The sequence below is a fragment of the Molossus molossus genome, unplaced genomic scaffold (genome assembly GCF_014108415.1).
Source record: "Molossus molossus isolate mMolMol1 unplaced genomic scaffold, mMolMol1.p scaffold_m16_p_4, whole genome shotgun sequence".
In the NCBI taxonomy this organism is placed as follows: Eukaryota; Metazoa; Chordata; class Mammalia; order Chiroptera; family Molossidae; genus Molossus; species Molossus molossus.
Window position 1 is genome coordinate 73,300,394 of NW_023425377.1, and position 13,888 is coordinate 73,314,281.

The following is a 13,888-nucleotide window of genomic DNA, read 5'->3' on the forward strand; positions in this document are numbered from 1 at the left end:
CGCCCCAGCCAAGCCCTCTTTGGTTACAGTGCATGTAGCTTCTCCATTGGTCTATGGATCTGTCCATCAGAGTTCCTCTTTTGCTATTTCCTACGCTGGAGAAAGGGCGATTAACCTAGTCTGAGGGAGGGATGGGACGTTTGAGGGGAAAAGGACCCCTCCCTCAGCTTGAGTCTGCTGAAGAAAGCAGTACGAATACTGTTATTGTTAGCTACTCAGCTAAACAGACAAATGTAAGTGTTGAAAGTTGGAGGGAGCAGACTCTCCTGAATCAGTGACACTGAAATCTCCTAGCCTCAATTTGCTCACCTGTGAAATGGAACTCATGATATCGCGGAGGAATATTGCGATAGACATGTGCCTATGTTTCTGCTGATATCACCCAGTGACGATTGAGGAGAGATGGAGAAGCCGTGTACTTCTCTCTGCGTCTCAGTACTGGCACAAGTGTCCGTCGAGGGCAGCAGGCCCAGGGACATTTGTGAGCAAAACATCAGAAGCTGTCTCTGAGGGTCTGTGAGGAATTTCAGCTGGCTTCCTCACTGGCCTGGGGATCCTTAGATCCTGCTAGAGGTAAGGAGGTAGGGGGAAACAGCACCACGAACAATGAAGGGGCCAGGAGAAACAAAGAAACAGGCTGGGAGACTGGGACATTTTTTGCTTTGTTCACTTGGTAACTCCAGCGCCCAGAACATTGACTAGCTCATTGTAGATTCTCAACTTACAGGGTGGGGCAAAATAGGTTTACAATGGTGAGTATGCGAAACATAGTTTATTCTTGTATTATTAATTATTGTATTATTATCCATATGAACAACTGTGAACCTACTCTTGCCCCACCCTATATGCTCGTTAAATAAATGAGTGGAAAAAGGAAGGCAGAATTGGTGAGACGCTGGGAGAGAAGGAGGAACAAGGCACCTGTACCTGCAAAGGCCCTGAGTGATCAAGTGATGGCAAACGGGCTCTTCACCCAGACTTTGCCCCAGTGCTGCCACTCACGGCCCTGTTGCCCTGGCAACTCTGTTTCCTGGTAACTTAAAAGTAGTGCTGTTGCCAGGAGACCGCGGGGCAGGTCGGAATTGAGATATTTCCTAGGCTTTCTTTTTCCCTCTGGGACCAGAACACAGCTCCACAAGGTCCCCCCAATACACCCACTCACACAGGCGGGTATCCCCACATCCCTACACACACACACACACACACACACACACACACCATGGCATCTCTGGATATATTCCACTTTCAGAATCCCCATCACCCACATGCTCAGAGCCCTATCCTATCCCGACACAAAGCATCCCATACACACTCTCTCCTACCTTCACACCCCTACACATGTCCCTTGCACACATACTAGAACACACTGATACAACCATACCATTGCCACCATGCACAGAGACATGTTTCCTTTCAGCTGATATTCCTGCAGCTCCTTCTACATGCACACACACACATTTCCTTTTAGCTGATGTACTTGCAGCTCTTTATTTACACACTCAGAGATGAGATACACTGTTACACTGCCTTGTCAAAAGCACCACCTCAGCCCTCCTAACAGATACACAAACCATGACTCACCTCACTTTGTAACACCTCACTTTACAAGCACCTAGTAGTGATGCCCATATCACAGTTTCATACATTGAAGCACCCTGAACACAGCCCCACCTCAGGTCTCTTGCATTTACTGTTCCCCTGCCTAGAACACCCAGCTCCCAGATAGCCCTGTGGCTCGTTCTCCCACTCCATTCAGGTATCTGCTTAAATATCACTTACTCAGAGAGGCTTTCCCTGACCATTCATGTAAGATTGCACCTGCTTCGCTTGTTAACTGCTTGTCTGCCTTTATGTATCTTCAAATAACTTGTAACTTCTAATGTTATGTATTTATTTTATTGTCTCTCTCCCCACTAGAATGTCAGCTCAACCAAGGTAGGGTCTTTCTTTCTTTTTTTTAATCCTCACCTGAGGACATTTTTCCATTTTTTGTTCAGATAGAGTGGGAGGGAAAGAGAGAGAGAAACATCGACGTGAAAGGAACACATCGAGTGGCTGCCACCTGCATGACCAACTGCAACCGAGGTACGTGCCCTTAGCGGGAACCAAACCCCAGTCTCTCTGAACCGCAGGCCGATGCTCTAACCGCTGAGCCAAACCGGCCAGGACAAGGTAGGGTCTTTCTTTTGTTCACTGCTGGATCCCCAGCTACTAGAAGAGCACCTGGCATAAATGTAGGCTCAGTACGTTGGCAGAGATGCAGGCATATCCCTCATGCATACAGTACTTCTGTCTCAGAATCCTGTCTTCATGTCCTTACAGAAGGACACTTAACATAGAGGAGGTCTCTGGAGGGGGGAGGACTGATGGGTGAGGGGATGGGAAAGTGGACGGCTCAGGGACAGTCTGTGCTTCTCCCTCACATTTCAACACCCTCAAGATGCCCTGGCCCATTTTGCTCAGTGGTTAGAGCATCAGCCCATTGACCAATGAGTCGCAGGATTGATTCTGCTCAAGGGCGTGTACTTTGGTTGCGGTTCAACCCCAGCCCTGGTCGGGTCTTGAGGGAGGCAACCAGTCTATGTGTCTCTCTCACATTGATGTTTCTCTCTTTCTTTCTCCTTCCCTCCCACTCTACCTGATGATAAATAGAAAAATATCCTTGGGTGAGGATTTAAAAAATAAAATAAAATAAAATAAAATAAACCCTCAAGTTAATTTATTTAACTATTGTTGAGCCCCTGCTGTGTGCCAGGCCTGGTTTTGGGCACTGGGAACTCAGTAGTGAACAGATGACAAAGTCTCTGCCTGAGTTGACATCTCTTATGAGGGAGAAGATAATGACCACTAAGCACAATGAGGAATTTAAATAGTCTATAAGCAGATGTTAAGTGCATGCAAAAAGTTTACACAGGGAAGGAAAGTTGGGAGGACCAATTGTTTGGTTGTTTTTACAATTCTGAATAGAGTGGTAGGGGAAGACCTCATTGAGAAGTTGACAGTCGAGAAAAGGCTTGAAGGAGGTGATATATCATGCAGATATCTGGGGGAAGAATATTCCAGGTGGAGGCACTTGGACCTGCAAAGGCCTGGAGGCATTGGGAGAACTTTGGCTTCTACATAGAGTGTCATGGGGATCCACAAAAGGATTTGAGCAGAGGAGTGTTATGGTCGGATTTACATTCTCTTTTTTTTCTAATCCTCACCAGAGGATATTTTTCCATTTATCTTCAGATAGAGTGGGAGGGAGGAAGAGAGAGATATCGATGTGAGAGAGATACATCGATTGGTTGCTTTCTGCACGACTCCAACCAGGACTGGGACCGAACTGCAACTAAGGTACGTGCCCTTGACTGGAATCAAACCCGTGACTTTTTGGTTCGCAGGCTGATGCTCTAACCACTTAGCAAACCGGCCAGGGCTGATTTACATTCTATGTCAGAGCTCCGTTTTTGTGGAGTTGAGTTTGAGATGTTATGAGACCCATGGGGGCATGTCAAGCTTTTCAATAGCCAGTACATCTTAGTCTAGATTCTCTACCTAAGATTATCCATCCTGGGATGGAGATATGGGCAAGGCCCAGGCTGCTGCCACCACCCTCTCTAGCGGTCCCAGACACTTCTTTGTGTCCTGCAGCCCCCATTTTACCTTTTCTTGTCGCATGCTTAACATCAGTACCGTGGACAGCTCCAACTAGGTTGGCTGGGGTGCTGTCCACCGTGCTGAAATTTTGCTTCCATACTGACCTGCGTGGAGGCTGCTGTGCCACAGGAGGAACGTAAGACCCTGGAAACGGGAGTTCTGGCCGGTGACGCAGGGGCGGGGGGTCAGTGCTTCTGTCCTTTCTCTTCCTTCAACCCTTTAATGCTACCATCTCATTCCCTGCAGTCCACAATCACGCCCACTACCTCCCCCCCATTTATTCTGTTCCAGCCACACAGATCTTCACACTGTTCCCTGAACATAGCAGGCACCCTCCCACCTCAGGGCCTTTGTGCTTGCCCTTCCTTCTGCCTAGTGATGCTCCTCCCACCACCCCTGGTATTTTAATGGGCCCCTCCCTCCTCTCCTTCACACCTCATCTCCAGTACCATCTCCTCAGAAGGAACTTTTCTAACCACTCACTTTAAATTGCAAACTGTGTCTCTATCCCACAGTTGTCCCACTGTCTTCTCTAGCTTGAGTTTGCTCCTTGTCACATCAATATCTAACATATCAGAGATCCCAATCCCTGACCTAAATCTGTGATCCTAGGGTTTAGAATTCAGAATTTTTTGGGTTTTCAAAAATCACTATGGTGTAAATACTATGTGTGGCATAACACCCTTGGTGGAGTCTGGGATAACATCTCAAAATCAAACACTTTATCATCAAAAAAACATAAGAATGTTCACATCAAGTTAAATAAATAAAAGCTATAATAACCTCATGTCCATTCAGGTCAGGTTTTGTTTTTTTTTATCCTCACCCGAGGACATTTTTTCCATTTTTTGTTCAGGTAGAGTGGGAGGGAGAGAGAGGAACAGAGAGAGAGAGAGAAACATCGATGTGAAAGAAACACACCGAGTGGCTGCCACCCACACGACCCAACCAGGGCCGGGGACAAACTGCAACCGAGGTACGCGCCCTTAGCAGGAACCGAACCCGGGTCTCTCAGGACTGCAGGTCGACACTCTAACCGCTGAGCCAAACCGGCCAGGGCTCAGGTCAGGTTTTTGCCACAGATGAATTATGAAAAAAAATTTTGGTTTACAGACCTTTTTAAAAGTTGGAATTGTAGTTCTGTATATAGCTTATGTATCTTGTTTATTGTTTGTCTCTTATGTATTAGAATGTGAGCTCCATCAGGGCAGAAATTTGTGCCTGTTCTGTTAACTGCTACAGCCCCTGTGTTTAGCCACACGGTACCTGGCATACAGTACATGCTCTCTAGTGTTTGTTGAATGAATGAATGAACGAATGAACGAATGAATGAATGAATGAAAGGAAAGCAGCTGCCCTTTTCCTAGTCCCTGGATAAATCCTGTCTGAAGTCCCTTAGAGCCATGGTGGGGGGCTTGTGTCTATGTTTCCCTGCCCCTTCTACTCTCCCTGGTTTCTGCTGGGTTTTCTGCACAACCTCACAATCAGAACCCCTGCTTTCATCCATGCATTCAGGGGTTTGGCTTTGAGGTTCCTACTGTCCTCAGCATCCCCCTTCACTATCAGGACCTTGAGCCCCCTGACCCTATTCCCTCTGCACTGTGGCCATGGTCAAAAACAGGCCAGCTGCCTGGGGAAGACAGGCATGTGAGGCCCCTCATTGTGGGTTTGTTGCCCTACATGTGGCTTGTGGGTCTGTATTTCACATGAAGAAACAAGGGCACAGAGGTTAATTAACTTTCCTGAGGCCAAGAAATGCTGAGCCAAGATTTAAACCCAAGTTGCTGGCTCTCACTGCCTTTCCACAATTGCACTCAGATACTGTAAGAATACACCCACACTCAGCCTCACCCGATACCTAGACCCTCAATTAAAGTCCTCCACACTCCAATAATCAGGGAAGAAAGGCATGTGGCCAAACTTCTGTTACAAACAGGTTTTTATTAAAGATGAGGAGGGGGCAGGAAAGGGAATTAGTGTCTCCTCTGCCCACTGCCTTTGGCTGCCCTCAGGGATAGGGAGCCCTCTTTGCTCCACCCATGCCCCCATGATAGCACATCTGCATGAGGCTGAGGGATGGGGGCAGTGTGAAGAACAGGGGTAGGTTCCAAGGGGGGGGGTCCTTTCTCACAGCCCTAATAAATAACAGAAGGGTTTGGGGTGACCTGGGCATTGGCAAAGGAAGACAGCACCCTGAACCACAAAATCTCTGAACTGGACAAGCCCTGCATAAGTAGAGAGAGAGGAGGGACAAGGTGAGAGGGTGCACATGGTGGAGGGACTGAGAGGGCACCAAGGACCCTGCCATGGGGGAGCCTGCCCCCCACCCTCTGGCTGGATTCTGATCCTGAGGAAAAAAGACTCAGTTACAAAGGATGAACCCATCTCCCTCCTCAATTTTGCACATGCTTAGACATGGGCGGTCCCCCATTATCTGGAATCATACCCACCCACCCTAGAAATTCTGAAAACCAAGGGCTCCTATTGGTTGTTCATTTGCTGAACACTTGCTGGAGTTGCCCTCTTGCCTGAGGATTCTAAGAAGTGAAGAGGAGGTTCCCATTGGCTAGAGTGAACTCCTCTTGGTTAGAATTCAAAGAACTGGAAGCTCCCATTGGCTGGGCAATGGCCAATGGGGTCAGGATTTGGCCCTTAAAAGGGCAATCCTAGGGGGCAAGGGCCCACCTCCCAGTTATACCCACTAGGAGATATCTCCCAGAGGCTGAGAGGCAGGGGGTCCCCCAAATGTCCTTCCAGCCATCCTCTGATGTCTGGGCCTGGCTAGTTTGGGGACAGGGGGCTTTGGCACTCACACGGTGCACACACACACGTGTGGCAGGGAAAAAATGAGGACTGGGCAGATTCTGGGTGGGTGGTCAGGCCTCACAGCAGGTGGTCACGGCTAGCAAACAGGTAAGGGCTGAAATTGTCCCGGTGGAAGGGGGAGGGATAGAGTCCACTAAGGGTGTACAGGTCCCGAAGCAGGGGTGTGGGCAGCAACAGCTTCCGGCCACGTCCACCACCCCCACCTGGCCCCCCAGGCCCAGGAGAGGAGGGTGAGGGGCCCTGGCTTGGGGTTGGTGCTGGCAGGGGCAAGGGCAGTGGTAGAGGCGTTGGCTCAGATCTCAATCGAGGACGGGGCACACGGGGTGACGAACACATGGCTGGAGCCCTGGAGGACACACAGCTTGGGATCAGGTGGCCACGGCGGGTGCAGTTCTGCGGCTCTGGGGGTCAGAGGTCATGGAATTAGAAAGCTTTGGAGGAGGTAAGATCTCTCAGTGACCATCACCTGGATGTCCCCTCATTTATCCCCCCCATTCCCTTGACACTCACTGGATGGGGTGAGCCGTGCCGGTGTCGAATGCGGCCTGCAGGCCTCGGGTTCCTGAGATAAAGAGGCAGAGGGATGGGGCTAGTGGCCCCCTGGGCCCCACTGGCCATAGCATGAGGAGCTCATTGGGCCGAAAGCCAATGAAAAAGACAACCAGATTCTCAGGATTAACCATGTCCCCTTGGCGGGGAGAAAGGGGGTATACCCTTCTATTCTGGGGGACTGTCCCCCAGGTCTTATGTCCACAGAGATGAGTCATCCCCCCACATCCCCATGGCCCTGAGACACCCCCACCTCTTGCCTGACTGACTCCCTGTTTCCTTGGCCCCCTTCCACCCACCACCCTCTCCAGCCGGGAGCAGTCCCCGGCCCCCCTTACCTGGGCCACACTTAACTTTTCGAGGGGGCTGTCCATGGTGGGAGCTTGGCTAAGGCCCTCCCAGGGGGAGAACCTTTGGCCGGAGGGTGGCCGGCTCTGGAAGTTGTGCACGACACAGGTGACCTGGGGCAGAGGCAGAGACGCATGTTGAGGTTAATACGATAACAGTGGTGTAAAGACCATCCCCATTTTTCAGATAAGTAAACAGGCTTAGGTTTTCAAAGACAGCTAACATTTTTATGATGCTTACTATGTTATTTTCCACTCTACTGAAAGGTAGCTACCATTACTATTTATTCCACAGGGCTGGGATTAGCAGGAGGCAAGTAAGGCTGAGTTGTGGAAGGGCAGGATCTGATCCTGCCTTTATTTAAATTTTTGATATTTTTGCATTAATTTTTATTTAAAAAATGTTTCATTAAATTTTTTTTTTCAGATAGAGTGGTAGGGAGAGAGAGGAAGAGCGAGAGAGAGAGAAACATCGATGTGAAAGGGACACATCGAGTGGCTGCCACTTGCACGACCAACCAGGGCTGGGGACAAACTGCAACCGAAGTACGTGCCCTTAGTGGGAACCGAACCCGGGTCTCTCCGGACCGCGGGCCGACGCTTTAACCGCTGAGCCAAACCGACCAGGGCTCATTAAAATATTATTTATCGCCCTGGCCGGTTTGGCTCAGTGGTAGAGCATTGGCCCGCAGACCAGAGAGTCCTGGGTTCGGTTCCCGCTAAGAGCACGTACCTCGGTTGCAGTTTGTCCCCGGCCCTGGTTGGGGTCGTGTGGGTGGTGACCACTCGATGTGTTTCTCTCTCTTTGTTCCTCTCTCCCTCCTGCTCTACCTGATGATAAATCCAAAAAATATATATATTATTTATCTGGCCCTGGCTGGTATGGCTCAGTGGATAGAGCACCAGCCTGCACATATAGGGGTCTCAGGTTTGATTCCCTGTCAAGGGCACGTACCTGGGTAGCAGATTCATTCCTGATCCCGGTTGGGGCAAGTTCGAGAAGCAACCCAATCGATATGTTTCTCTCTCTCATCCTCCCTCCCTCCCTTCCACTCTCTAAAAATCAATGGAAAAAATATCCTCAGGTGAGGATTAACAGATATACAGATATATAGATATATATATATCTGAATTACTACGTGTTTTAATACCCCTTAAATTTTGCACTCAAAACAAGTACCTCAGTCCCATCACCCTGATCCAGGTCCTATTATCTCATTTCACAGATGAACATCCAGGAAAGGTAAGGTTAAAGATCTTGTTTGAGGTTACAAAGTCCATACCCTTCACAATCATGCAGTCCTCCCTCTTGAGTTAGGGAGCTGATGGAAGGTCTCCCTTACCAGATGGGTGCAAAGGAAGCTAGCTCACCAGAAAGGTGGCAATGGCACCTCCGGTCAGGAAGCCGGCCAACACATCAGACCAGTGGTTTCGGTACTCTGCCACACGGACCACACCCACCAGGAAGGCGGGGCACAGCAGGGCCAGGCAGAGAGAGGGTTTCACCAGGCGGGAGCCCTTCACACGGAACACCAGTGTCACATACATCTGTGGAAACCATCCAGTCAGGCGACACAGGAGATGCAGTTGCTGAACCCAAGTGGCCACTGCATTCGGGGCTAGGGGGCATGGCCAGAATCCCATTGGGGCTGGAGGATGTGGTCAGGGATTCTAGGGAACAGAGCCAGAGGACAGGAGTTCAGGGGATGGAGTCATGGACTCCCAGTGGGCCCTTGCTAGGGTGGAGGCATGGCCAGATCACCAAAGAGCAACGGAGCTCTCTGGGGCAGGGTCTCCCAGGACCAGTCAAGGAGGGTGAAAGGTCCTCGCTGGGCTAGGGCGTGGCTAAAGAACCAGAGGGTGGAGTTAGGACACAAGGGAGCAGGTCCAGGAGTTCCAGGAGGTGGAATCCCCAAACTCCAGGGGACCACTGATTGGAATAGAAGCTGAGACCCAAACTCCAGAAAAAGGAGTCAAAGCAACATGGGGTGTGACCAGGGAAAAGCAAGGAAGAGTCAGGAAGTCCTAGCAGAGACCAAGAAAATAAAGAGTGGGGACAAAGGGGGAGGGAGTTGAGGGCTCCAGGAGGCGAGGGCTCCAGGAAAGCCCACCAGCCCAGTCTCCTAGCCAATATCCAGGAAAAGTAGCATCCCAGGGACATGGCTAGGCTCCAGACAGTGTCCTGATTCCACAGGGTGGAGCCAACAGGCTCCACTGGGGGGTGACGTTACTGGGTCAGGAGTAATGACACCAAAGGGTGCAGTCAAGAACAGCAGTAAAGCCAGGGTTGTGGGCTCCATCCCCAGAAGGGGCGTGTGCAGGAGGCAGCAGATCGCTTCTCTCTCACATTGATGTTTCTATCTCTCTCCCTAAAAAATTCAATAAAAACATTAAAAAACAAAAACAAACAGAACAGCAATAGACTCAAAGATTTGGAGGAGGGGGAGAGCCAAAGAGAGGAGTCAGAGCTTCCGCCCAGTAAACTAGGAGTAACAGAAACCAGGGCGTGGTCTTACCCAGGTGATATTCGGAGGCTTAGCCCAGGTGGCGTCCTGCTGGCTGGCTTAGACCCCCCCCCCCCAAAAAAACACACACACACATCGTAGCTCCCCTTCGGGGCTCACCGCTGTGTAGGTAACCGCGTAGGCGCAAAGTGCAGCGTCTTTGCAGGGGAAGGCGCGGCGTGCAGCGGCTACCAGGCTAGGGCTGCCGGCGCAGGCACCCTGGTCCGTGACAAAGCGGTCCGGCCCTAGCCGGTCTGGTGAGGGCGGCAGGCAGCCCAGGGCCGTGTAGTTGGGGCGGCACACGGACAGGAAGTGCGGTGTGGGGTTGCCTGTCACCACCTGCCCCGCGTTGGCGAAGATGGTCGTGGTGAAGAGGCCAAACGAGTAGACCCCTGGGGATGGGGTGAGAAAGGAGGTTTACGTTGAAGCCCTGTGAGCCCCTTTATGACAAGGACTCCTACCTCCTTGTTCCTGTGACCACCATTTAAGCACCCGGGACTCCCTTTAATACCATATACTCCATTATATAGCTGGGCCACCACGATGGCACTCTGGGCCTCTTGTTGCTGTCCCTTCTGGGATTACCACTACATCAGAAGTGTGCCCTCCCCTGGAACCCCATTATACCTAGGCTGGGTTTCCTTAACTTCATTATATCAATATTGGATCCATGCCTGGGACCTCCTCGAACCATACTGATGGCATTTCTGGGCCTCTTTATACCTGCCCTGAACTTGCTGTTACTGAGTTGCTCACTTTTCCTTTGGACAACCAATAAGCCAGAGCTGGACCTCCAGCCCTGTGCCACAGGGACCATTATTATAGATGAGCTATTGCCCCTCCCGTACCTCCGTGACTCCCTATTGTGGCTGGGACTACATTAAACCACAGCTGAGGTCTCATCTCCCTGGGGCGTCATGGCATTTGGTCTGCACCTGCGTTCCCCTTTTCTGATTGAGATTCTCCTTGTGGCAATTTGGGGCCCTCCTCTCAGTTGCCATGGTTGGCTAAGGACCCATCCACATCCTTAAAACCTCCATAATGCTTGGCCTGAGCCCAAGTCCCTTTTTGCCTCTGACCATTATGACAGTTTTAGGCCCTTTTGCCCCTGGAATCCTGATTATGGCTGAGCCTGTCCCATATCCCTTTGTGTGGCTGAACCCTGGCCCTGTCACTCACCTAGGAAACGGACCAGCCTCCTCAGTGGGGGGCTGAAGCGGCAGCAAGCCCCAGAAATGATGGTGCTCTCCCCGATGATGGGGATGGCTGAGGGTGGTGTGGGGAAAAAGGCACGAGCCAGCTCCCCCAGCAATATCTGTGGGCGAGACCAAAACAGGGTCTTCCTGGCCTTCAAGCCCAGCCTTCTGCCAACCTCCCCCTGACACTCTTGCCTCCTGGGAGGTCCTCCCACAGTCTATTAAGGCTACCCCCAGTCTCACCGTGAGGGTGGGCCCAGCGGTGACCAGAGCATAGATAAGTGCAGGAGGTGCTCGGCTGGCAGCCTCAGGCCCCGGGTAGGGCTTGGCATAAGTACTGTCATAGCAGAAGAAGCCCTGGGTGTGCACAGGGAAGGTGTCCGTGAACTCCAGGCGGTAAGCAAGCAGGACCACCACGCCCAGCAGCACTGACTGCCGCCCAGCCAGGGTGGAGAGAGACAGAGAGAAGAGAAAAGGTTAGGCTCAAACTGGGGACATGGACACACATACACCTACACACACACACACACACACACAGAGCGACAGAGAGAGATAAGGGAGAGAGAGAGACAGAGTGATCAAGACTGAGGGAGATAAAAAGAGTGAAAGAGACAGAGAGGTGGGGAATGAGGCCAGAGAAGTGTCAGGGTCTCGGAGACACAAAGTAAGAGATGGAGATGGAAACAGAAAGAGAGTGAAGACAGAAATGGAGGGGAGAGGAGAGAAGAGGGAAGAGGAGAAAGAGAAAAGGCAAAGAAGAGAAAGAGAAAGGACTAGAACAACAGAATAGAGAGAGAAGAGGAAATAGGATTGGGAAGGAGTGTGAGGACATGGCTGAGATCTGACCAGAGAGAGACAGAGACAGTGGGTGGTGGAGCGACAGATCTCCAGGGAAAGAATACTACTAGTAGGACTAGCAGCTACCCCAGGTATAACCCTTACTGTGGGCAGGGTGTCATACTAAACCTCTTCTGTCGATGAATACACTTTACCTTCTAAATATGGCCATTTGACAGAAGAGGAAACTGAGACTCAGGAGGATATGTGAGATGCCCAGAGTCCTGAAGTAAGGATGGGAAGAGTGGGATTGGAACCTGGAAGTGCCACTTCTGTGTCCAAGCTCATAAACGCATCTCAAGAAAAAGGGAACAACTACTCTCACCTTCCAGAGACAGGGAGTAAGAGATCAGGGAGAGAGAAGGCAGGCTTGAATGAGGGAGATGGAAAAATAGGTCCAGATAGGGACCTGGCCAGGATGAGGGAGACTGAGGTTGGGCAGAGAGGAGACAGGAAGACAGGTACACCCTCTCACCACTGAAGGAGGTACTGGATTCCTCACCTCCACGAAGACAAAGCAGGGAATGATGGAGAAACTCCTCTTCAGCTGAGGTCTCCCTCCTGCCATGGTGAAGGCTTGGGCCTGTAGGGTGGGGAGGGAGCGGGGTGGCCAGGGTGGGGGCTACAGGGAGGCTCAGGTCAATGGTCCCTGGAGTCCTCTGGCCATGCCTCTGCATATCCAGGTCTTAGGCCTGCCCTTGCCCACTGGAGACACTAGCTTTCCCTGACAACCTATTGGGGGAGGGAGGGCAGAGACTGTCCAGTGGTCTTCACTCCCTATAACCTACATAGGAGATTCTGACCCCATACCTTTTAGAAAGAACTCTCCTTACCAAGCAGGACCCCTCCCCTTGGCCTTTAGAAGAGAATTCTCCAGCTTAATGGGGATGCCTCCCCCATGAAGAAGGATTCATTTAGAAGGGTTCTCACACCCACCGATTTTTAGGGATCACCATCCTTTTTCTCCACATGCATTACATGGGACCCCATGCTCCATGTCCCCCACCCCTGCCAGGCCTTTCCCTGAGCCCCTTTCCCCATGGCCCACAGGGGCCTTTCTCCTGTCCCTATGGTACGTGGCTGATGGCCAGGCCCTCCTTCTCTCCCAGCTGACTCTCTGCCTCTCCTTATCTACCTTCTTTCAGCACATCTGCTTCCCTATATCATTCAGGGGCTATCTGTCCACCACATGCTCCCCCCTACCCTTGGCAGTGAAGGGCTAACAGAGTCACACCTGCTTGAACCCATTCTCCCAGCCTGGCCTCACCTGTGAAAGAACCCTATGGCTTCCCACAGGCAGCTGTCACACCCGCAGACTCAGAGCTGCTCCTGGTAGCCAGCAGGGCAGTGATGGTCACCCCCATTGCACAGACGTGGAAACCGAGGCGCAGGCAGGTGAGGGTAGGCACTCTGGGTCCAGTGCTGCATTCACGAGGCTTGTTCTTTAGTGTGACATGTGAAGTGAGGGTTGCTAGAGGTCCCAGATGTCTATCTGGCCAAAACCCTCACCTTCCCAGAGATACAGTCAATCACACTGCCATCCCCAGAGTACTCAGCCACTGTCTGCCCCCCCACACACACACACACCCACCAAGGCCCAGCATTCATCCATCTCACCAGCATGGACCAAGTGCCTGCTCCGTTCCAGGCACTGTACTGGGTGCCAGCCTTGTGGTAAACAAGACAGGCCCACTCATTCAGACAGGTGCCCAACACCCACCACACACATAACTGCATACTCATGCACACAGCACCGTGTGCACACAGCCTGTCACAGACACCCACATAGATCAAACAACTCCCCCCCAAAAAAACAGTCACAGGGACACAGCAGGAGGTCCTCACCACATCTCACAGCTCCACACAGCCCCACAGGAGCACTCACCCCTCAGGGCTGTGGACTCAGGGTTGCCAACACACTTAAGAGTCACATCAAGAAGAGTCACACTTAACAGACACACAATGGTGACTGTATCACAGGAATGGT

The 13,888-nt window shown here is 51.4% G+C and overlaps 1 protein-coding gene across 2 annotated transcripts; it reads right to left on the reverse strand.

Annotated features, from left to right (window-relative positions):
• Positions 1 to 5,779: 5,779 nt before the first annotated feature.
• On the reverse strand, positions 5,780 to 12,469 carry PLPPR2 (phospholipid phosphatase related 2). 2 transcript variants are annotated; one of them, XM_036240891.1, is made up of 8 exons: positions 12,404 to 12,469; positions 11,308 to 11,496; positions 11,048 to 11,183; positions 9,989 to 10,260; positions 8,736 to 8,912; positions 7,356 to 7,478; positions 6,979 to 7,030; positions 5,780 to 6,869 (listed from the first exon to the last, which is right to left on the reverse strand). In XM_036240891.1, the coding sequence occupies exons 1-8, from the start codon at positions 12,467 to 12,469 to the stop codon at positions 6,526 to 6,528; spliced, it is 1,359 nt and encodes a 452-aa protein (XP_036096784.1). In that variant the 3' UTR covers positions 5,780 to 6,525. The 2 variants fall into 2 exon arrangements, with proteins under 2 accessions (XP_036096784.1, XP_036096785.1); XM_036240892.1 differs by having other exon boundaries at positions 6,766 to 6,869; positions 7,372 to 7,478.
• Between the last annotated feature and the right edge of the window lie 1,419 nt (positions 12,470 to 13,888).

Coding starts and splice junctions, on each gene's coding strand:
- PLPPR2 (XM_036240891.1), bottom strand. CDS start 12,469: ATGGCAGGAGGGAGACCTCAGCTGAAGAGGAGTTTCTCCATCATTCCC. Junction 11,497..12,403: donor CCTGCTTTGTCTTCGTGGAG/GTGAGGAATCCA, acceptor GCTGGGCGGCAG/TCAGTGCTGCTGGGCGTGGT. Junction 7,031..7,355: donor AAAAGTTAAGTGTGGCCCAG/GTAAGGGGGGCC, acceptor TCTTTATCTCAG/GAACCCGAGGCCTGCAGGCC.